The 20,584-nt window shown below is 28.7% G+C and overlaps 1 protein-coding gene across 1 annotated transcript; it reads right to left on the bottom strand.

Moving 5' to 3' along the window:
• Positions 1 to 1,822: 1,822 nt before the first annotated feature.
• Positions 1,823 to 18,365, bottom strand: LOC113375305 (bromodomain adjacent to zinc finger domain protein 2B-like). The gene is made up of 6 exons (XM_026615242.1): positions 18,293 to 18,365; positions 16,926 to 17,096; positions 15,663 to 15,752; positions 5,167 to 5,346; positions 4,014 to 4,168; positions 1,823 to 3,178 (listed from the first exon to the last, which is right to left on the bottom strand). Exons 1-6 carry the CDS (start codon positions 18,363 to 18,365, stop codon positions 1,823 to 1,825), a joined length of 2,025 nt encoding a protein of 674 aa, XP_026471027.1.
• Between the last annotated feature and the right edge of the window lie 2,219 nt (positions 18,366 to 20,584).

The following is a 20,584-nucleotide window of genomic DNA, read 5'->3' on the forward strand; positions in this document are numbered from 1 at the left end:
ATTGGAACACGAGTTGCAAGTCTATAATTTGGGATAAGAAACATTTTTATTTACATACTTATTTAGTATGCTGAGAAATTTAAAATATTAGTATAATATTAAGATTGGCAATTAATTCATGCGCACACCTCTTTAAATCATTATTATAATATCAAAAACAAAATAATTTTAGTTTTTATTTTGATGTTAGCAATAAAGAAGAAAAAGAATGGTAATAGCACCAAAGGTCGTTCCAACCAATCTCCGTATATTCGATGTTTTTCATCGAAGACACACTAATATTACAATATAAAATTTAATTAAATTTTATAATATCAAATATTTATATTTAATTGTATTTATTATATGTAAATTTATTGTACTTGTTTTTACCATATTGCGTTTAACGTAGTAAATTATTGTGAGTTTATTATACTTAACTTTGTATTTATATATTTATTAATTTAAGGCATGATTATTATATGATGTGATTACTGCTTAATTATTAGATAGTTGAGATTAGTAAAACAAAATAATAGAGAGTTATAAAATATCAGAAATTTGATGAAATTATATTTTGATCACAAAATCATTTATTCAATTAATTTTTTAAATTGGAAAATCCAATATTATGTAAGAAAATATACAGAGTCCATGAACATGATAAATATATATTTTATATTTATTTAACGGCTTTATGTTTATTCAAGTTTATAAGAATTACGATGGTAAAAATAATTAAGCCATAAATTTTCTTTCATAAATTTCATTTACGAGGTGTGTTCAAAAAGTACCCGGAATTACTAATAATTAAATTTCGCGGGTCTGGAGTGTCTGATTGTCAAAATTTTTTTTTTATTGTGTTGGTATACATGCCCCTAAAGTATGATGAAATTTTCAGCTATATTCACTGTTTACTTTGTCTGTGGTAGTCGCTAAGGTTCGACGTGTTTTTCTGAGCTCGGCGATTTTTACAATGGAAGAATTGAAAAGTCAAAGAATTTGTATTAAATTTTGCGTAAAAAATGAAATAAAGTGTTGCAAAGTGCAAAAATTCACCAGATATGGCTCCGTGTGACTTTTTCCTATTCCCAAAGTTGAAGAGACCCATGAAAGGACAGCGGTTTTCCTCGATTGAAGAAAATCGCTGAGAGTGCTCAAGGATATATCAAAAAGTGAATATCAAGGGTGCTTCGAAAATTGGAAAAAACGCTGGCATAAGTGTATTATATCTGGGGGGGGACTACTTTGAAGGGGACCACATTAATGTAGACGAATAAATAAATATTTTTTTGAAAAAACGAAAATTCCGGGTACTTTTTGAACAGACCTCGTATAAACAAAATCATAGATTGATATTTTTATTGAATTTTATTTGATGTATCGTGTTTCGTGCATTGTATTTAAAACTTTCAAGAAAAGATTTCTTCAGTGTTTGACATTTGCACAGCATTATAAGAATGGAACTTTCCAATACTCATCTTTTAATCGTAATTATTCATATCAGTTTCCTAACTGTTTCATAACTAATCCGTAAAATATAGAAATATATTACTTTCATAAATAAAACTCCAAAACAATTATAAACACAGAGACTTTTATTACGCCATTCAAACATTCAATACTTAAATTATATATGTACACAATAAATTAATTTTAAAAATATGATCAAAATGGCTCAGTTGTGTTAGGTCTATTACAATAAATAAATAAATAAATAAATATTATTAACATATAAGGATCAAATGATGCTTTCAGAAATAATTTAAAAAGAAAACTCTTACAACTAGTAGGTATAAAATTTTAAATTATATATAGAAAAGCTACCTATTATTAAATAATATTACCACCGCATCATTTTATTGTTTCTTCGTCTGAAGCCCAAAGTTTCTGTTATTGCGCCTAATCCGAATGTATCATCTTTCTCTCCTTTCTTCTTTTTTGGTTTTGTTGTCGTATTGCTAACTTCGGATGCAGGTTTTTTGCCCGGTTTTGTGGCCTGAACTTCGTCATCGTCTTCATCGCTATCGTCATCATCGTCGTCATCGTCGTCATCATCGTCGCTGTTGTCATCATCATCGTCATCCTCATCTTTTTCTCCTTTCTTTGTATTATCTTCTACTTCATCACTTTCGTCGCTGTCGTCATCTTCATCCTTTTCAGTGCTTTCTTTATCATCGTCGTCATCATCATCGTCGTCGTCGTCATCATCGTCATCTTCTCCACCAATAAGCCCGCCTATAGATTCTATCGATTCTACTATTCCGTCCAGTCCGGAAGAAGAAGCTGGCTTTTTAGGAGGAGCTACAATGACTTCATTTGGATTAGATATTACTTCAACTTTGTTTGTTTCGACAGTAGCCAGTTCTTCGGCTGGAGTTGCTTGCGCAGACGTATCTTCAACAGCTTTTACTGGTTCTTGAGCTTTTACAGGTTCGATAGTGTCGTCTTCAGAACCGACGCTAATATAGCCGTCATCCTCATCATCAGAATCATTGTTCTCTGCTTGCATAGGTTGTTCAGGTGCTGCACTTGTATCTTGAACTGAAGTTTGTTCGGCAACTATTGAATCTTGAACAGCTTGTGCTTCGTGATTATCTATCGCTGGCTCAGCGGCTGTTTCTATTATCGGATTTCGCGTTTCTTCTAACTTTAAATCGTCGAAGCCTAACTGGGTATTTTGTAAAACTTCCAACGAAGGTTGTATTTCATTTTGAATAGGATTATGCGCGAATTCTAGACTAGGAGTATTTAACAGTTGATTTCTAATAGTTGTGATAGAAATGTTGTCTGTAAATGGAATTTGTGTAGTTGTGGTTCGTCTTAGGCCGGTTGAAGTTGGTTTTTTGACAATGTATTGTGGTACATTATTCACAATTACTTTGTGGTACACAGCAGGTTCTGTTGTAGTCGCGATTTTGTAGGACTGTGTCGAAAATGTATGTTTAATTGGTTTAGCAGCTGTTGTCGATGATGCTGCTACAGAAACTTTCTTTCTTAGGGGTTTGCGAATGATTTTAGTTGTAGTTGTCGTAGGAGCACGGGTAGGCGCAACGGCGGCTGCTTTTTTCCTGTGGATTTTTTTCTTGTTTGAGGTGCTGCCTCCAAACAGTCCACCTAGAAAATCATCGCTCAAAAGACTAAATCCTGTATAATCTGCACTTTCCACCTCGTTATCTGCTGATTCTTCTTCTTCGTCGTCGTCATCGTCATCATCACCTAATAGTTAATAAACTCAATAATTATATTGATTAAACTTCTGTGATATATAAAACTTACGGATATTTTATGTAAAACAACGTTATTAGCTAGTTGAATGTTTTATATATATATATATATATATATATATATATATTAGGGTGGTCCTTAAAATGGTTATTTTCGAATTTCCTTGCTCCCAGGGGCTCAAATAGTTCCAAATAGATAAAAAACAATTCTCTGAAAGTTTTAGCTCTTAATATTAACGTTTAGATAGAGCGCAATTCAATCAAAGTTTTGTATGGAAATAGCATGGAAAATTTTTCAAAAATTTTAAAAATGTTTTTTAGATGTAATTTAGCGAACAAATGAATGAATGAAACTCATTCATTTGTCGCTAAGTTATAACTAAAACATTTTTTTTTTAAATTTCAAAATTTTTTCTATGCTCTTTCCATACAAACTTTGATTAAATTGCGCTCTATCTAAACGTTAATATTAAAGCTAAAACTTTCAGAAAATTGTTTTTTATCAATTTGGAACCATTTGAGCCCCTGGGAGCAAGGAAATTCAAAAATGACCATTTTAAGGACCACCCTATATATATATATATATATATATATATATATATATATATAGTAGCAAAAATAGTAAATCTACAAAGGTTTACGAAAATATCTCATACTTTTAGTACTATAATATTTAGTCTACAATAAAAGAAGTTTAAAATAACTAATGTAATATACAATGCAAAAATAACGTACTAATGATGACAATTAACTATCACATTTTTTTGTTAATCAAATACTCTTTTTACCTAGACCAAAGTCAACAATATCATCGTCATCATCATCGTCATCGTCATCGTCATCGCCTCCTAATCCTAATCCGAAATCATCATCGTCGTCATCATCATCATCATCGTCATCGTCATCTTCAGGCGCTGCTTCCTGACGTACAGGTAAAGGCTCAGCAGGTGCAAGGTCAAGACCTATTTTTAATGTAAAATCGTAATAAAATATCGTAAACATTTTAAGTCTAATTATTAATTATGCATATTTATCAAATTTATATTGAATTGATGAACAAAGATAGTAAAACAATTATAGCTTAATAAATTGTTTGTTCCTAGACAGTTTATTTCAACACGAGAAGAACGAAATTTTAAATGTTTTTTTACTTAATTTCTTGATGTCATTCCCGAATGTTGGGTTCCTTTATTATTTTAAATCTGAATAAATTAGAATATATCTATTCATATGTTTATAATATCTAGTTTTGAGTAGAGATTATAATTATAAGTTACTGAGATGTGTTTTTAGGATAACACAAATATTGCTTATGAAGCAATTATTTTATCATTCAAAAGTACCATAATCATATTTCATAACCAATAGTTTGATATGATACGAATTCTTTTTAATTTATTTTCTATTAATATTATTATATAACGGAGAGGAACGATGAAAGTTTAAAGATTTACTGATAGGTTGATATAAATTTCGTATAACATTTGTTATATTATTTTGTTACGATAAAATGACAATATATTTATTATTCACACAACGAGAAGAAGATCTTGAAAAAAATTGACTTTGATTATAAGACCATTATTTAATTTAATGATAATTATTTTTTTTATTAGTAAATATTATTATATTGTTATATTTAATATTATTTTTTAGATAATGTAAATAGTTCATTATTTTGAATATTTATTGGTTCATATATATATATACCTTTCTATTTATGTTTTAGTTTTTTTTATTTCCATTTCATTACCATATAGATGATGACAATGGATATACTTTTCTTTGTTTACTAACTATAAATAACACTATTTTATTTTATATGTAACAAAACTTCTACTTAAATAAGAAGTTTTTAATATTCTTATATGCAATTCTGTTAGAGTTTAGAGTGCTATTAACGATATTCGTTTTTTGTTTCAGATAAATTGTTTTCTCATGTACATTACATTTCACTTACCCTTGGGTCCGAATCTGAAACAAGATACGCGTACTGCAGCCTCCAGCTCATCAGAAGATTGGAGTTCAAGACCCAAACATGCTTTGAAGTTTTCTTCAGCGCGACTTATGCCGTAGACACGGCCGCAGAATTTGGAGAACCCACCAGGTAAGGGCATGCATACAGGTCTTGGTCTGCGCCCTAATCAAATGTTATGCTATTATCTTCGTAACTTTAATAATACATTATATATATATATATATATATATATATATATATATATATAATATATATGATCAATTTCTTGGAAGGCGTAACATCAAGTAAAAAATATAAATAAGTAAAGATTTTTTAAAACATCTTTATTTTTCCATACGCTTCGACGTAAAATTCTACGTCATCGTCAGTGGTTCTACAATTTTGAAAAAACAGAAAGTAACGTTAAAAACTAAGTATTTTTTTTTATTTTTACTTATGTTTAGTATTTAACGTTACTTTCTGTTTTTTCAAAATTGTAGTACCACTGACGATAACGTAGAATTTTACGTCGATACGTATGGAAAAATAAAGATGTTATAAAAAATCTTTACTTATTTATATTTTTTACTTGATGTTACGCCCTCCAAGAAATTAATCATACATTTCAAGATCAAATTTAAACACTTTTAACATATATATATATATATATATATATATATATATATATATATATATATATATCTTATATATAAAATTCTTCTGTAACAATGTAAGTTTCATAATCCCTCCTAAACTATAATTCGGATTTTCATGAATCTTCCTGAAGTTTGTTCGGGAAATTTTCTAGAATGTTTTGATTCATAGAAATATAGTTAGATTGTAGAAATAAATGGAAAAAATTACAAAAAACCGCTTATCATTGTTTGCCCTTGAAAATATTTGAAGCTTAGTTTGACATTAAAAACAATTGAAGACTGTCATTTGCCAAACATTTCTGTTCACTTATAGGCTAAGGCAATATTAAAATATAATAAATTCATGATTATGATTAAGGAAAATGTAATGTCTACATTATTAATGCCGAAAAGCAGCTGAGATGTGCCAAATATTAAATTAATATAAGATGCAAATAATATAACATATGCGTTTGACAGTATGCGCATGCGTCTGACGCGCACCGCGAATCGTGTTCTCAACGTACACGTGCTTTTGCTTGCAATAATTTTGTTTGCGCACTTTGCGAACAGATTCGCCGCACGAATTCGTGCGAAGGAGACTCAAAAAATTCAATTTGCAGTCGTTTTGCCTCACTATACTAAGTCACAATACAAAAAAAATTATTTAGAAGTTTCATTGTGTCAAAAATTCATATTATTGTCATTGGGTACGGAATATTTACTCAATGGAGCGCTTTCGGTCTGAACTTTTTTTACTGTTTTCCATTTCGTTTGGAATTTTGGAACTAGGTTCATCTTGCTCTTCAGAAGTGAAAACAATTTAGACTCCTTAACCACTTCCCGGGTGGATGAGATTTCTTTTCAGTGGTGTAATTTTACTTTTTTCAAAATAACGTTTGGTATCGATAAAAGAACTAATTATAAGAGAAAAATGTTTAATAATGTTTTTTAAAAAAGCAAATACTTTTCAAGTTACTGGCTACTGAAAATTTGTTTCTTTTTTGCGTTTTTCATCATTTTTTGCTAATATCTTCAAAAATATACATTTTAACGAAAATCATGTAATGAACAAAATTATATCAATTAAAATCTTAATAAATCGCTATTTTATAGTGTTTTAGGAACATTATTAGGCTAGATATGAAAATGGGTTTTTATAGTGCTCAAAATAAGCTTCAAAATGAGTACTTCTGCGAGTAAAATGAGTAAACTATCATGCAAATAAAAGACGCATATAATGGTTTTCATTTAAATAAAATAGTTTTTCAGTGTCATTTCCACCAAATTTAAAAATAATCGTATTCCATCTAGAATTAACTTGGTTTAAGAGATCTTGATGGATTCTAGAAAATACCACAACTTTAGTACAAACGATTTTAAAAAAAACTCATGATTTCATAAAAAAAATCATTAAAAAAAACATCCAATTTCTCATTATAATATCTCTGAAAGAATACGTATAAAAGTATATATATATGAAAATTCGAGGTATTTTTCTGACTAATTATTGTTGTTTATTATTTTTCCATTATACAAATATTGATAGAGGTATTAATTAAGGAGTGCGCGGCTGTCCAACTAGAAGTCTTTCGAGCCCTTTAACCCTTCGCCGTTTCACAATAAGAGAAGTTACGGTAAAATTTATGATAAAAAAAGTTGTAGCTCATTTAATCACCTTTAAAATAGTGTATTACAAGTTCTGATAAAATCAGAATTAAAAGAGTAATAATCCAATTAATGCGTTGGATGGTGACGGAGTGCAAATTGTTTTCACTTCTGAACTTAAGATAAAGATTAGCCTATTTCCAAAATATCAAGTAAATTGGAGCACATTAAAAAAATTCACAGAGCACGAATATTAAAAAATGTTCAATAAAATTGTATATTAAAAATTATACACTGCGATTTATAGAACAAAATTTCCAATAGCTCAATTTATTTTATTGCATTTAAGGGTTATATAGTATTTTTAGTCATACCTGTAGATGTGGATGTATAAATGAATGATTTTTTGTTTATTCACGACTAAAACATCGATTTTCCAAATTTATCACACTAAAAATGATCGTCTGCCTTTGTGATTTATGTCACAGCTTAAGATACACGTGTTGAAAATTGAAATCTTTTAAAAAGTACAACAAATTCAGAAAGAATTACTATATAGCATTCGCGGCAAAGGTGCAATACCACCTTTTATTTTTCTACCCAAAATAATTGCTTCAATAATGTTGCCTATAATTTTTATAATATTGTACCATATTTTAACTGGCTTTTAGTAATTTTAATATCTAAATTACATTTTTTTCACTAATAAATCAATATACATTATTGCTTAAGTTTATATTTGAAGTGAATTAATTTGTCAAATCCTGTTCACATGTGCTCTATTCAACTCACGATCAACAAAGTTATGCTATATAGTATTATGCCGCATATATATTCTATAAATCGCAGTGTATAATTTTTAATATACAATTTTATTGAACATTTTTTAATATTTGTTAAATGAATAATTAAAGTGTTAACTGTGGGAATTGAGAAGAATCATTTTATTTGAAACAGTTCTACATTCAACATCACTCATATATTGGTGTAAATAGTAATTAAAAAAACAGTAATTATTATTTTTAACTAAGCAGTAAATATTAGTATAAAATATTGTAAAATTGTAGACGTGGGTACAGAACAACGTCTGTCGGGTCAGCTAGTATATATATATATATATATATATATATATATCTCATTCGAATTGTATTGATTTTGTTTTTAATTATGTGTTATTTAAAATCAAGAACTGATGTCGCCACTAAATAATTAATATTCTTTAAGCAAAATCGGTAATAGTTTTTCGTAAAGCAAACGATATTATTCCGTTCAAGTACATGTCAATTGTGCAATAGATTATTATCATATAATTTAAAAATGCCTTAATATCTTCTGGAGCAGTTAGTATGATTAGTAAAATTATAATTGAAAATTACTCTCATTAATACGTCCTTTTATTTTGCATGTCATTTTCAATACATTGGTATTGAAAATAAATATAATTTTATAGATATAAATAATTAGATAAATTATGATAGTCACTTGTATGAGCTTGAGCATAAGCTCTAATTAATGAGATCTGATAAATGTCAAATAAACGATGTAGAAAAAACTAATAATTAAACATGTCCACAAAATGAAAAAAGTTGTCTGTATTGTGGATGTGCAACGTATGTTTTCCAAAGCACTTTCTAACGCTGAAAACGACTATAAGGTCGAAATGAGGGGTTTAACTGCAAAAATTGAAAAAAAAAATAGAAAAAAAGACAAAACCTACGATCTACTAATTCTTCTGCCTGGTAAGCAAAATCTTATAATTTTTGCCATTTTCTCTTGTAATTCTTCTGTCTGATAAGCAAAATTTTATAATTTTTGACATTTTCTCTTAAGCCTTGCCCTGCCCCTTTTATCTTAAATGACTATTGAGTTTTACTTAAATGATCTATTAAGTTTCTTAGGCATACATATTTTCAGATATTCAATTGCAAATATATTTTGAAGACATTGACATGAAGACCCAGGGGCAATGGGGACTGCTCAATTTCAAAAAAATAACTCAATAAATAATTTAAATGAAACTCAATAGTCATTTAAGGTAAAAAGGCTCGTGACATGACAAAGTATAAGATATTAATCATCATGCAAAAGAATTACTAGATCGCAGATATTGTCTTTTTTTTTCTTCGTTTTTTGTAGTTTGACCCCAATTTTGGCTTTATATTCGTGTTCAGGAGTAAAAACTACATTGGAAAACATGTCGCTGGAAAACAAGTCAACTCAATAATTACTTCATAAATTTCGAAATTCAAACCATTAGTGTAATTTAGATAGGAGTCAATAAACCACGTAATATAAATGGGTAACATGCCTTCTTATGAAACAAAATATCTTTATCATTGTATAACAAAACTCAATTAGCTAATGTATTTCAAAATGAATATTATTAATATGACGTTGATAATGATTTGCAACAGAAATGCAAGAACCACCTCTTTTCAAGGAGACTCATTTTGTGTGAATTCACATTTGTATAGAAATATCACATATGGTTCCACTATTTTCAGATATGGTAACTGAGCAAATATGAATCTGCATTAACATGCAATAATAATTTACGCAAACTAGGACCAAATCCAAATATTTCTAAGTATGATTCATCGTATAAAATTATTTTGATATGTATAAAATTGGGTTGGGCGACGTATTCTAAATCGGAATAATAAAGAAATTCGATAAAACCACCAAAACATAGCAAAAATAACGGAGGTTCGATACGCCACACGATTATTATATAGAATATGTTATTTACATGTATTATAACCGTGTCTGAGAGCTAATTGACACCGTTAGAAATCCAGTGAGAGCGAACGCTCTTTCTTAAACAGGACAGAGGTCCAATACTTCGACTAAATTTCAATTCGTGATCGATTTTAAGTTTTCAATATTATGCTCATCTTCACTATGATATGAACAATTGCAGATGCATAATAATACACATAAATACAATTACTCAATACCGCTTTAATTGCATATGTGTTTTAACCCTAAAAGGCACCCAGTTCCACATGTGGAACACCGACCATAATCGTTCCTATAGCTATAAAACTATTATGAGCCTTGTAGGGTTAAAATTCGATATAAAAATGTATTTTTTATGATTACGTCATTTACTTTTTTAACTACAGATATGAAAAAGTTTATTCAATTTCTTCCTGTGAAAAAACTATCCACAAAAATATTTGTGTATCCTAATTTATTACAATACGCACGAGTAATATTTATTATTTCAATATCAATAAAAAGTGTTTTATATAAATTTGCTTTCAAAATATACTTTTTCCAATAGCAAAATTTAATATTTTTATGCATTAGAGTTTTTGATATTTAAAACAATTTAGAAATAATTATTTTATTTGTTAAATTGTCGTTTAAAAATCGTTAAATGACTAAATTAAAAGTGAGTAATAAAAATTAATAATTAAATACTTTTGTGAATCTACAAAGTCAACTATGAAGAAATCTCACGCTGGTCAATATAAAAACTTTCTTCTCATAAATAAGCCCAGTAAAAAGTTCAAATTTTAAAATAAAAACTTGTTTTCACGTGTATCGTAAGAGATTTTAATTTAATCGCAAGTATTTATGTATTTCTTTCTAATTCTAATTTTCTGTGGAATAGGTGAATTGAGTATAATAGCATAAAATACAAAAACTATGGCATTTATTCTATATTAAACGTTAATAAATGCTTTGAACAAATTGTATTTTTTTAGTTTACTTTATAATTATATTCCGATAACACATACAATGGCACTTTTGTAATAAATTATTCAATTTTAATAAAACAAATACTTTGTAAAAGTATATTTATATTCTCTATGAGTATATTTAAATCGAGAGTTTCTATAATTTTACTTAACTCATCAATGATTTGTGCATGCACCCACAAAATTTATCATTCACGATTTAATAATGGGATGTATTTAATTTATTAAAGCATCTGCTACATTCAGAAAGTTGTAAATACATACTTGATTTGCGTAATACATTAATAATTTTATACGAGTATATTTAACTTCCCGTAGGGAAGCTATAGTTATCGCAAAAAAATCGAAAATGAAAATTTTTATATATCTTTACGTTTCAAAGGTTTCTGAATATTTTGGTATACCTTAGAAAAAATGGATTTGAATAATTCAAAAAACATTCGATTCGTATTGATAAGGAGACGTGCTGATTAGTTTTTGGCGAAGGCAGGTCTAGCCGTTCCGAAGATACGGAGCAAAAAGTGCCAAAAATGGTAACAGTTTTTAGGAGAACGGAGCGTGCGATTTTAATAATTCAAAAAACATTTCACTTGTATTGATAAGATGAAGAATTGATCAAATTTTTATGAAGGCAGGTTTGGCGGTTTCGGAGATCTAATGAAAAAAGTAAAAAAAAATGCTATTTGGCGGTCAAAAATGATCATTAGACATATGCACATCAAATTATCAGATATTTTATAGAGATTTTAACAATAAGTATAATTTTTTTTACATTTCTCTGGGTTCCGTACCAATGCTTATTCCTTAGACGGCGGCGCGGCACTTACGCGCTATGCAGTTCAAGCAGTACGATTGCTTTGAAAAAAAGTTCAGAATTTCCAAAACATGTCAAAATGAAGAAAACATTATTTTTTCAAAAAAAAATTTTGTTTTAAAAAAAAAATTTTTTTTTTCAAAAAAAAGTAATTTTTTGACAAATTTATAGTTTCTCAAAAATCTAATTTTTTCAGAGTCATTTTTTTTCAAAAATGTTAATCGTTTTTAAAAAAATAATAATTTTTGGTACTGGAAGTTCCAGCAATTTGCCTTAAGGCACGATGCCATGCGCCCCACTAGTTTAATCATTGTACAATCTTTCTTACTAACTATAATAATTATAAAAGTAAATCTGTTTTACAAATGTTTTTAAGCTCTGAACGAATGTGTGTAACCGTGAAACGAATCCGCTAAATAGTAAATAGTAAACGGTTCTACGATTCTACGATTGTCACGGACAATGGCCGCGACCGATATCGCACGGACACGTAAACGACTAACACCTGAATATCAATCATTCGCGTACCAAAATAAAAGGTACAAGGCGCGCAGTGAAAGCGCAATTTCTCAAACGAGAATCCAGAGTCAATCACTGCCGAGATTGTATAAAACCGAACCACACTGGTAATTGAACCGGCCGGGACGGGTCAAAGCAATTCGATATTTTTTATACTACTTTATGTTATCGTTTCGCAGACAATTTTTGTAGGTTTGTAGTGTTTTTTTCTTTTCATATCTCATATTAAATATTCATTTTTATAGAGCATGTTCCATATATACACAAATATTCGTAATAATATGTAAATTAAATCGTAAAATTGTACTAATGATCAGCAATAATGTTCTTAATTTATCATTTAGCTAGGAAAAAAGTAAATTGAATGCTAATTTGAACATTTGACTACGTGGAAATACTAAAATATTGGCTTTATATACGATGGATTTGTCATAAAATCAAATCATACAAAAAAGGGCGAGTGTCACAACCGTCCACACTCGAACTAACGCAAATAGCTATACACACCCAAATGGTTTAAAACAGTTTGATTCACATGACAGGGATCTTTGGTTCGAATCCTGTCATTGACTTAGAATTTGTGAAAAAATATATGTAGTTAATTTAAAATTAAATATAAATTGTATTCGTTAAGTAGAATTTGAATAAAAATTAATAAAAGTAGAAAGAACAGAGTTCGAATAGCTGAATTGTATAAGGAAGAAAAAAAAATTGGAACTTGCTGAAATTAAAAGAAGAATGAAGAACAAAATAGAATGAAGATAGAAGTTGAATAGAATTAAAAATTTGAAAAGAGCAAAAATAAAAGTAAATAAGAAAAAGAAAAATTAAGAAGAATATAGAAAAGGATATATATATATATATATATATATATATATATATAGATTGAATACTATATAAAAAATAGTATAGAATGTAAATAAATAAAAATGTTGTAGATGGCTAAATGGTCAGAGTAAGCGAGGGCAAAATTATGAAAAACACGTTTTTTTATTTTAACGCACACTTTTGAAAGCAAATCATTATTACGACTGAGCTAAATTATTTAAGTAGAAAATAATTGCTGTTAAATAACTACTAATGTTCCATTTACAATAAAATAAAATAACAAAGTGTGATTTATATGTATACAATTAACAGTTATTATTAAAAGAATTCTGCAGTCTACAAATCATATTAATGTAAGGCACTGATTGCATGCAATAATGGGAATTTGTTCGAACGATCATACTTCATCTTAATCCTTTTGGACCCTTTCTTAAAATCAGTATAGTTTAGATGTTATGACGACTGTCACTACCGTACTCAGTCAGTCTCCACCATTAATAATTCTAGAACTCATGAATTGCCTATACACCCAGGCCTCGCTATACGGCCGCTCTTTATACGGCCTTTCGCTATAACGGCCCTCTTTAATTAAGGAACGTTTTCGATATACGGCCTAAAATGTTTCGCTATAACGGCTTTTTTAAATTCCCGTAGCGCAAGTTATAGTAATCGCAAAAAAATCGAAAATGAAAATTTTTATATATCTTTACGTTTCAAAGGTTCAAACGTTTTGGAAAAACTATAATATCAAGGATGCTGTTGAGAACATTAGTGAATCCTGGAAGGAATTGAAATCGACAACAATGAATCATGTTTGGAAAAGAAATATGGCCAGAATGTATAAAAACTACCGATGCAGAAGTTAATTTCCTTCCTGAAGTTAGACAAAACATTTTGGATTTAGCACATGATCTCGGTTTTGAAGATTTAAACGAATCTGATGTGCTGGATCTACTTGCAGCTAATCAGTTGCAAGCAGAGCCGGCAATTGATGAAGATACAGAACCTGTTGTATCCAAACAGCTAACATCAAAAATCATGTCGAGCGCTTTTTCATATTTTGAACAAGGAATAACATCTTCCTTGAAAACGATCCTGACGTCGAACGTAGCGCTAATGTCTCTCGAGGAATCAACTCAGGCATTGCTGTTATAAATCACAAATCAATCACATCATCTAAATTTTTCAAACCACCAGCGCAAAATGATGGTGACAGTGGTCTGTATTTAAAAATTATGGAATGTTTTTGAAGTTTTTTATTTTATGTAAAATTTATGTTCTTGTTAAATATGTTTATAATTTAAACAAAATAAAAAAATAAAATGCATTTTGAATGATAAACCATATTATATATTTATTAAATTTGGAACCGATCCCATTGAATTTGTATGAATACGTATTAGAATAATTGATTCGTTATACGGCTTTTCGCTTTACGGCCAAGTTTTGCGGAACGTATCTAGGCCGTAAAGCGAGGCCCCAGTGTATTTTTATACTACACGATATCAACCCATTCAATAATTCATACATGTTACAACTCTATATTGAGTGAGTAAGTTAAAGTATGTACAGAGTTGTTGAAGAGAAACTGAACCAACGTCTCTCGCTCTCTATTTATGTATCTCTATGTAACATCTCTATTTATGTATAATATTATGACACATAAAAATATTTATAAACCACTTAACCTCTAATTATATCCATGTGTGCTGTTCTATAATATTTATTTATTATGGAATCAAGATAATAATTTGAGTTTCAACATCTCCAATCAAATAAATATTTTACTGCAAAATTAATTTTGATTCCATGATAAATAGGATTTAATTAAATATTAAGTGGTTTATAAATATTCTTATGTGTCATAATATTTGAGTACGAATACTATACAGATGGCGCAAGAATTTACTTAATGACGTATGTTAATAACAAATATAAGAAACTTTCAATTGGCGTGCGCTCTATATAAATGTTTTTATTAAGAGCTAATACTATTGGAGATTCATTTTTTATTATATACATATATATATATATATATATATATATATATATATATATATATTGTACAAGTTTTAGTTGAAAAGTTTCTTTTAAAAATCATTTCAACCATATGCATAAATTTACTGTTAAACTTTTTCATAGCTCATACCATATACCATGTATGATGAACAAATAAATAATTTATCGGGCAAAACAATTAAAATAAACAGTGCCTTATGAGATGATCTACATACTCGTCACGGTTTACACAATAGATCCCGTAATAATAGCAGTCTGCTTGTTTATATACATGTGGAAAAATATAATTGATACTAATTATAAAATGAACTGTATTTAAATGAAATAGTTTTAGTTGGTTATGATTATGATTATGTTGATAATAATTACCTGATATGGTGGTATTGGCAAGCACACGGTCGCCGAATCTCATTGACAGTGCCATATTGTCGCCGTTGAGATATTGGAAAGTAGCACAACCTAGAACCATAAAATTTGTATCAATGAATTAATTATTCAGTCATTTTAAGTAAGAAAATATTATTAATTATTAGTTTCTTTGCGAAGTAATAAAGAGTAACATAAACTACAAACATTACAGAACAACTTAAAATGCAATTACAATAGTTACCCCAAAGGAGCGATTCGTTGCTATGTCATACAAGCAAAATTGGCACCTTCATAACCTAAACTTATGGAGGTGCGAATGTAGATTCATCTAATATCCATTGTGCACATTTAACTATCATACATGTATTTAAAGTACATTATTTTATAAGTAAAAATTTTAATTCATTAATATTAATATTGTAATTTGTTCGTGCAATGTGGGACAAAGTTGAAAAATTTGTGGATAAAAATCTCCCCGAAAAAGATGCAACTAGAGCATCAGAATTGTTTGACGAAAATCAGTTAAACATCATTCGCAATAGTGAGTTGAAGAAAAAAATAATGCTCATTGGATAGTTTTTTAAACGCAAAAACTAGTATATTAATGATTTACTTTTTTTTAGTATTTCGCTATGTGTTGCAAAATTTGTATTTGATCTTAGCAATAAAGTTTCATTCATTTTTATCATAAAAAATACTGTGCAGGAACGAATTATTAGCGTTTCAATGTAAAACTTTACTAATTAGCGTTTTATATGGTAAAAATTGCTTCGATATACAAGCAATTCGACATGCGAGCGTTGTTCCGGAATGAATTAAGATCGTAAAGCGGGCCTCTATTTAAATCTACAACGATACAATTAGAATTTTCTTCTTTAAAAAATAAATAATGAAAATATCTGATTCGTTTTTAGAAAATAAATTAATAACTCTAATAGACTATGTTGTCGAATACGTTCTAGAGATGTTACAATATTTGTGCATGTGCTAATATTCAATGTTGATGTACTGAAAAGATAAATTTGCTAACTTTTTGGTAACGGTATTTAATTAAATTGATCATAAATCGAAATCAGATATTCCTTGCTTGCTATCTGATTTTTACATAGTGAAAGGAAAAGCATGTATTCGTGTATCATCAGTTGAGATAAATGATAAGTTTTATTATGACTTTTTTAGTGAAAAATAAGTTAAAAAGTTAAAAAAATAAGTCAACCGAAAGTTTAATATAAATTAGTTACTTAGCTTTTATCAGTGACATACCTGGTCCATTGAGTGCCACTAAAGGTAATTGAAAGTCTCTGCAACAATCGCAAATGTTGTCGCTGCAAGAACAATATTTATTCGCTGCGTTTTGCACTTGATCTTGTGCCGCTTGACGCAATTGGATTTTCTTCTGAACCTTTCGATGTGTATTTCTCAAAGGTGTCGGATCTAGCATTAAAATTAATTTCGTTAATTAATGATCTGAATATCTTATTTACTACTTTTTATATCTAGACTGTAATGCGAACTACTTAAAATGCCATAAACATAGTCCGTTTAGATTTTTTGAATAAATGCATGAAAGGTAGAATGATTGATTTGGAATTGATTGATAGAATGAATCCATTACTATTTTGTTAATTGTACATCTGCAGTTCGATATATTAGTCAGTTTTCTGATTTAATTTCATTCAATTCTGGTTAATAAAATACAAAAATTTTGATAAATTTATAATCGTGACTTACAATAATAACGATTAGAATAATAATCATATCTTTATGTGAATACATCACAATAAATTTGACTCCAACAAGTTGACTTAATTCAATAGTACGGAAAAAGTAAAAGTATTTTTTACACAACTCTGTCAGTCAGTTTTTTGTTATCAGAACAAACGCTACTGCTTGTAGCTTTCAGAATATTGAATATTTATTATTTTCAAGTTCTTGTTGCATATAACATTCAGATGAAGTGACTAGATAGCATGAAAAGTCAATAGCACTATATTTACAGAATACATGTAAAAAAATAAATTTTAATTTAACCAAATCTTTATTCGACTAGCATTAGTCGGGAATCTTTCTGTCCAATCTTTTTGTTTACGATTAAATTTCTTTAGCAAATGTAGATATAATAAATTTTTCAAACAATAGTGCCTACATGTTCGCACTAATGCAAAACTTGAAATCTCAAATAATGTGGTAGTTGTAAGTATGATATTTGTAAGATACTCATAAAATTTATTTACGTATTTATTGTTTATTTCTGTAATTATTCTGTAATAGACATTGAAAAGCAATTTAATTAAAGATTTTGATAGTGACAGTGGGGGCGTGAAAGAGTCACGGTGAAGCGATAGCCCGTTATATAAGACATATGTTTTAAATAAATTGAAGCAAACCTCACTAAAGTGAATATTTTATAGAATGATATAATATGCGCATTAAAATATAAACAATATAAAAATTGAATAAAATATTTAGTTCCGAATAGTTAAGTTGGGTTTTACTGCTGACAATAAATTCCATGTGTTAATTATTAGTTTAAGTGATTTGATGCGGATTGACTGCAAAAAAGAATCAAAATTGCAATCTTTTTAAAACAAAACTATAAAAACCTTTAACAATAATAGTGAATAACATACCAACAGCTTTGGCTGCTGCATAAGCTAGCAAGCCAAAAAAGGCTAACAGCTCCACCACCGTTGAAATCTTCATAGTGGCGTCTTTATGTAACTACTAAGTAGTTTGCCTGAAATAAATATATATAATTAAAAAATGGGAATAATATTGTTTTCATTCGTAACATATATATGTATATATATATATATATATATATATATACACATATATATAAACCAATGCACATGTACATAGTCATATATCATTATAGATCTAATACTAATTATTATATAAAACGTAAACTATTGTTTTAATATAGAATACATATTTTGATTTTATTTATTTACTTGGTTATGTAACGATTTTAATATTACGTACTGTGCCAAATTAATTATACAGTACAAGTTGTACTATAATGTTATGTTTTTCGTTTTAACTTTCTTCGATAAATTAACTATTAATTTAAAGTTTTTTTTAATTTTTCATTACATCAAAATATTAAATGACTAATTGGTTTGCATTCATCACGATCTATCAAAACCTCCACTTAAATGATTAAAAACTACAACTTAATTAGTAAAACCGTGGTCTACCTTGTAATAAACTTCGTTTCTTTAATGGGTATATATATATATATATATATATATATATATATATATATATATAATATAATAAAATATCAAGTCGTTGGAAAACAAGTTCAATGTCTTAGAATAGAATTATGTCATTGTGATCACATTGGTCTTTCTGTGGCTCACGAAGCCACGGATTGGTAGCGGCTAAACTTTCTACTCCGGAGAAAACTGGTACAAGCAAACAACGATAATAGCCGGATTCCGGCATTGCATCACTATCCCATTCATGTACAATATTTATCATTGGAAATTATTTTATTCCCAGAAATTGTCATTACTCAGACTGGCCATTAATTGTTGCATCATTTTAATGTATAAAGTAAATGAAATATTTGATACAGAAACAGCAAATTTTTTTCTTTTTGGTACAAGATTTGATTAGACAATAGAAGAGCGTTAGCTTATAAACTTTAATTTAAAAATGAGTTAAAATAATTTATTAGTTTTATGAGAATTCGTATTATTTAGTGAAAGTGCTCTATTACTTTTATTACGTTATTTGTTCACGTGGCGTACTATTCAACGCAGTTTTATTATTTTGTCATTCATAAAATTTAATCATCAATGAAATGATAATATTTGTTCTAATTGAAATTTAGTTCAATAGATCGGTGTCGTTCATAAATAAATCAAGATATTTCAAAATATATTTTTTAAATTGAAAGTAAAAATTAAATTAAAACTTACACTGGTCACAAGAAACCGTCTCTCCGTTGCACTCTCTTTGTCACTGTTTTATTGCTATAAAGATTAAATGAAAACCACTGGTGAAATAGTAATTAATCACTTCGGCCGTCGCGTCACTGGCACTAGTCTCTATGTGAGCTTTCACAGAACAATAAATATAAATCTTCACATGCGGAGATCGCAAAGTCAACTGATATGACGAAGAATGGACGAATCGAGATGGTGCGCAAGAAGCGCTCGCGTTACCACAAAAGTGAAGGCGGGAGAGGTCCGTGCATCGCGGATGTCGGTCACGCGGCCCGAAATGATGAAAAGTTCGGCTCTGAGACCTCTACGACGCTGAAATGTATGAATATGAAAAAATCAGTCACTGAAAGTTGTGATAAAACTAGTTAAAAGTGGCATTTTGGCGTAAGACAAATTGCAAAAACTTCCCGATATATGTAATAATTAACTTCTAAATAAGTAGGGTAAGTTATAGTAATCGCAAAAAAATCGAAAATGAAAATTTTTATATATCTTTACGTTACAGAGGTTTCTGAACAACATATTGCATACCTTAGAAAAAATGAATATAAGCAAAAAAATGCCATTTGGTGGTCAAAAATGATCATTAGACATATGCACATCAAATTATCAGATATTTTATAGAGATTTCAGCAATAAGTATAAATTTTGTTTACATTCTTATGGATTCCGTACCAATATTTATCAGTTAGACGACGCGGCGCTTACGCGTTTCGATATTTTGTCTCAAAAATTTCAAAATAAAGAAAACATTTTTTTTCAGAAAGTCTTTTTTTTTAAAAAAAGTAACTTTTTGTCAAAAATTTATAGTTTCTCAAAAATCTATTTTTTTCAAAAATGTTAATCTTTAAAAAGAAATTTTCGGTACGGGAAGTTCTAGCAATTTGCCTTAAGGCACGATGCCATACGCCTCACTAGTTCACTTAATCAACCGAAATTGAGATTTAGATATTTAGATAGAATTTT

Source organism: Ctenocephalides felis, unplaced genomic scaffold (assembly GCF_003426905.1).
Source record: "Ctenocephalides felis isolate EL2017-DRISC unplaced genomic scaffold, ASM342690v1 CF-g0.4_SCAFFOLD_01886, whole genome shotgun sequence".
Lineage (NCBI taxonomy): Eukaryota > Metazoa > Arthropoda > Insecta > Siphonaptera > Pulicidae > Ctenocephalides > Ctenocephalides felis.

What these genes read in the sequence shown, in the direction of transcription:
- LOC113375305 (XM_026615242.1), bottom strand. Translation starts at nt 18,365, where the DNA reads ATGAAGATTTCAACGGTGGTGGAGCTGTTAGCCTTTTTTGGCTTGCTA. An exon ending in TGCAGCAGCCAAAGCTGTTG is followed by an intron (nt 17,097 to 18,292) that starts GTATGTTATTCA and finishes TTTTAATGCTAG; the next exon opens with ATCCGACACCTTTGAGAAAT. An exon ending in TTTCAGATTCGGACCCAAGG is followed by an intron (nt 4,169 to 5,166) that starts GTAAGTGAAATG and finishes CATTAAAAATAG; the next exon opens with GTCTTGACCTTGCACCTGCT.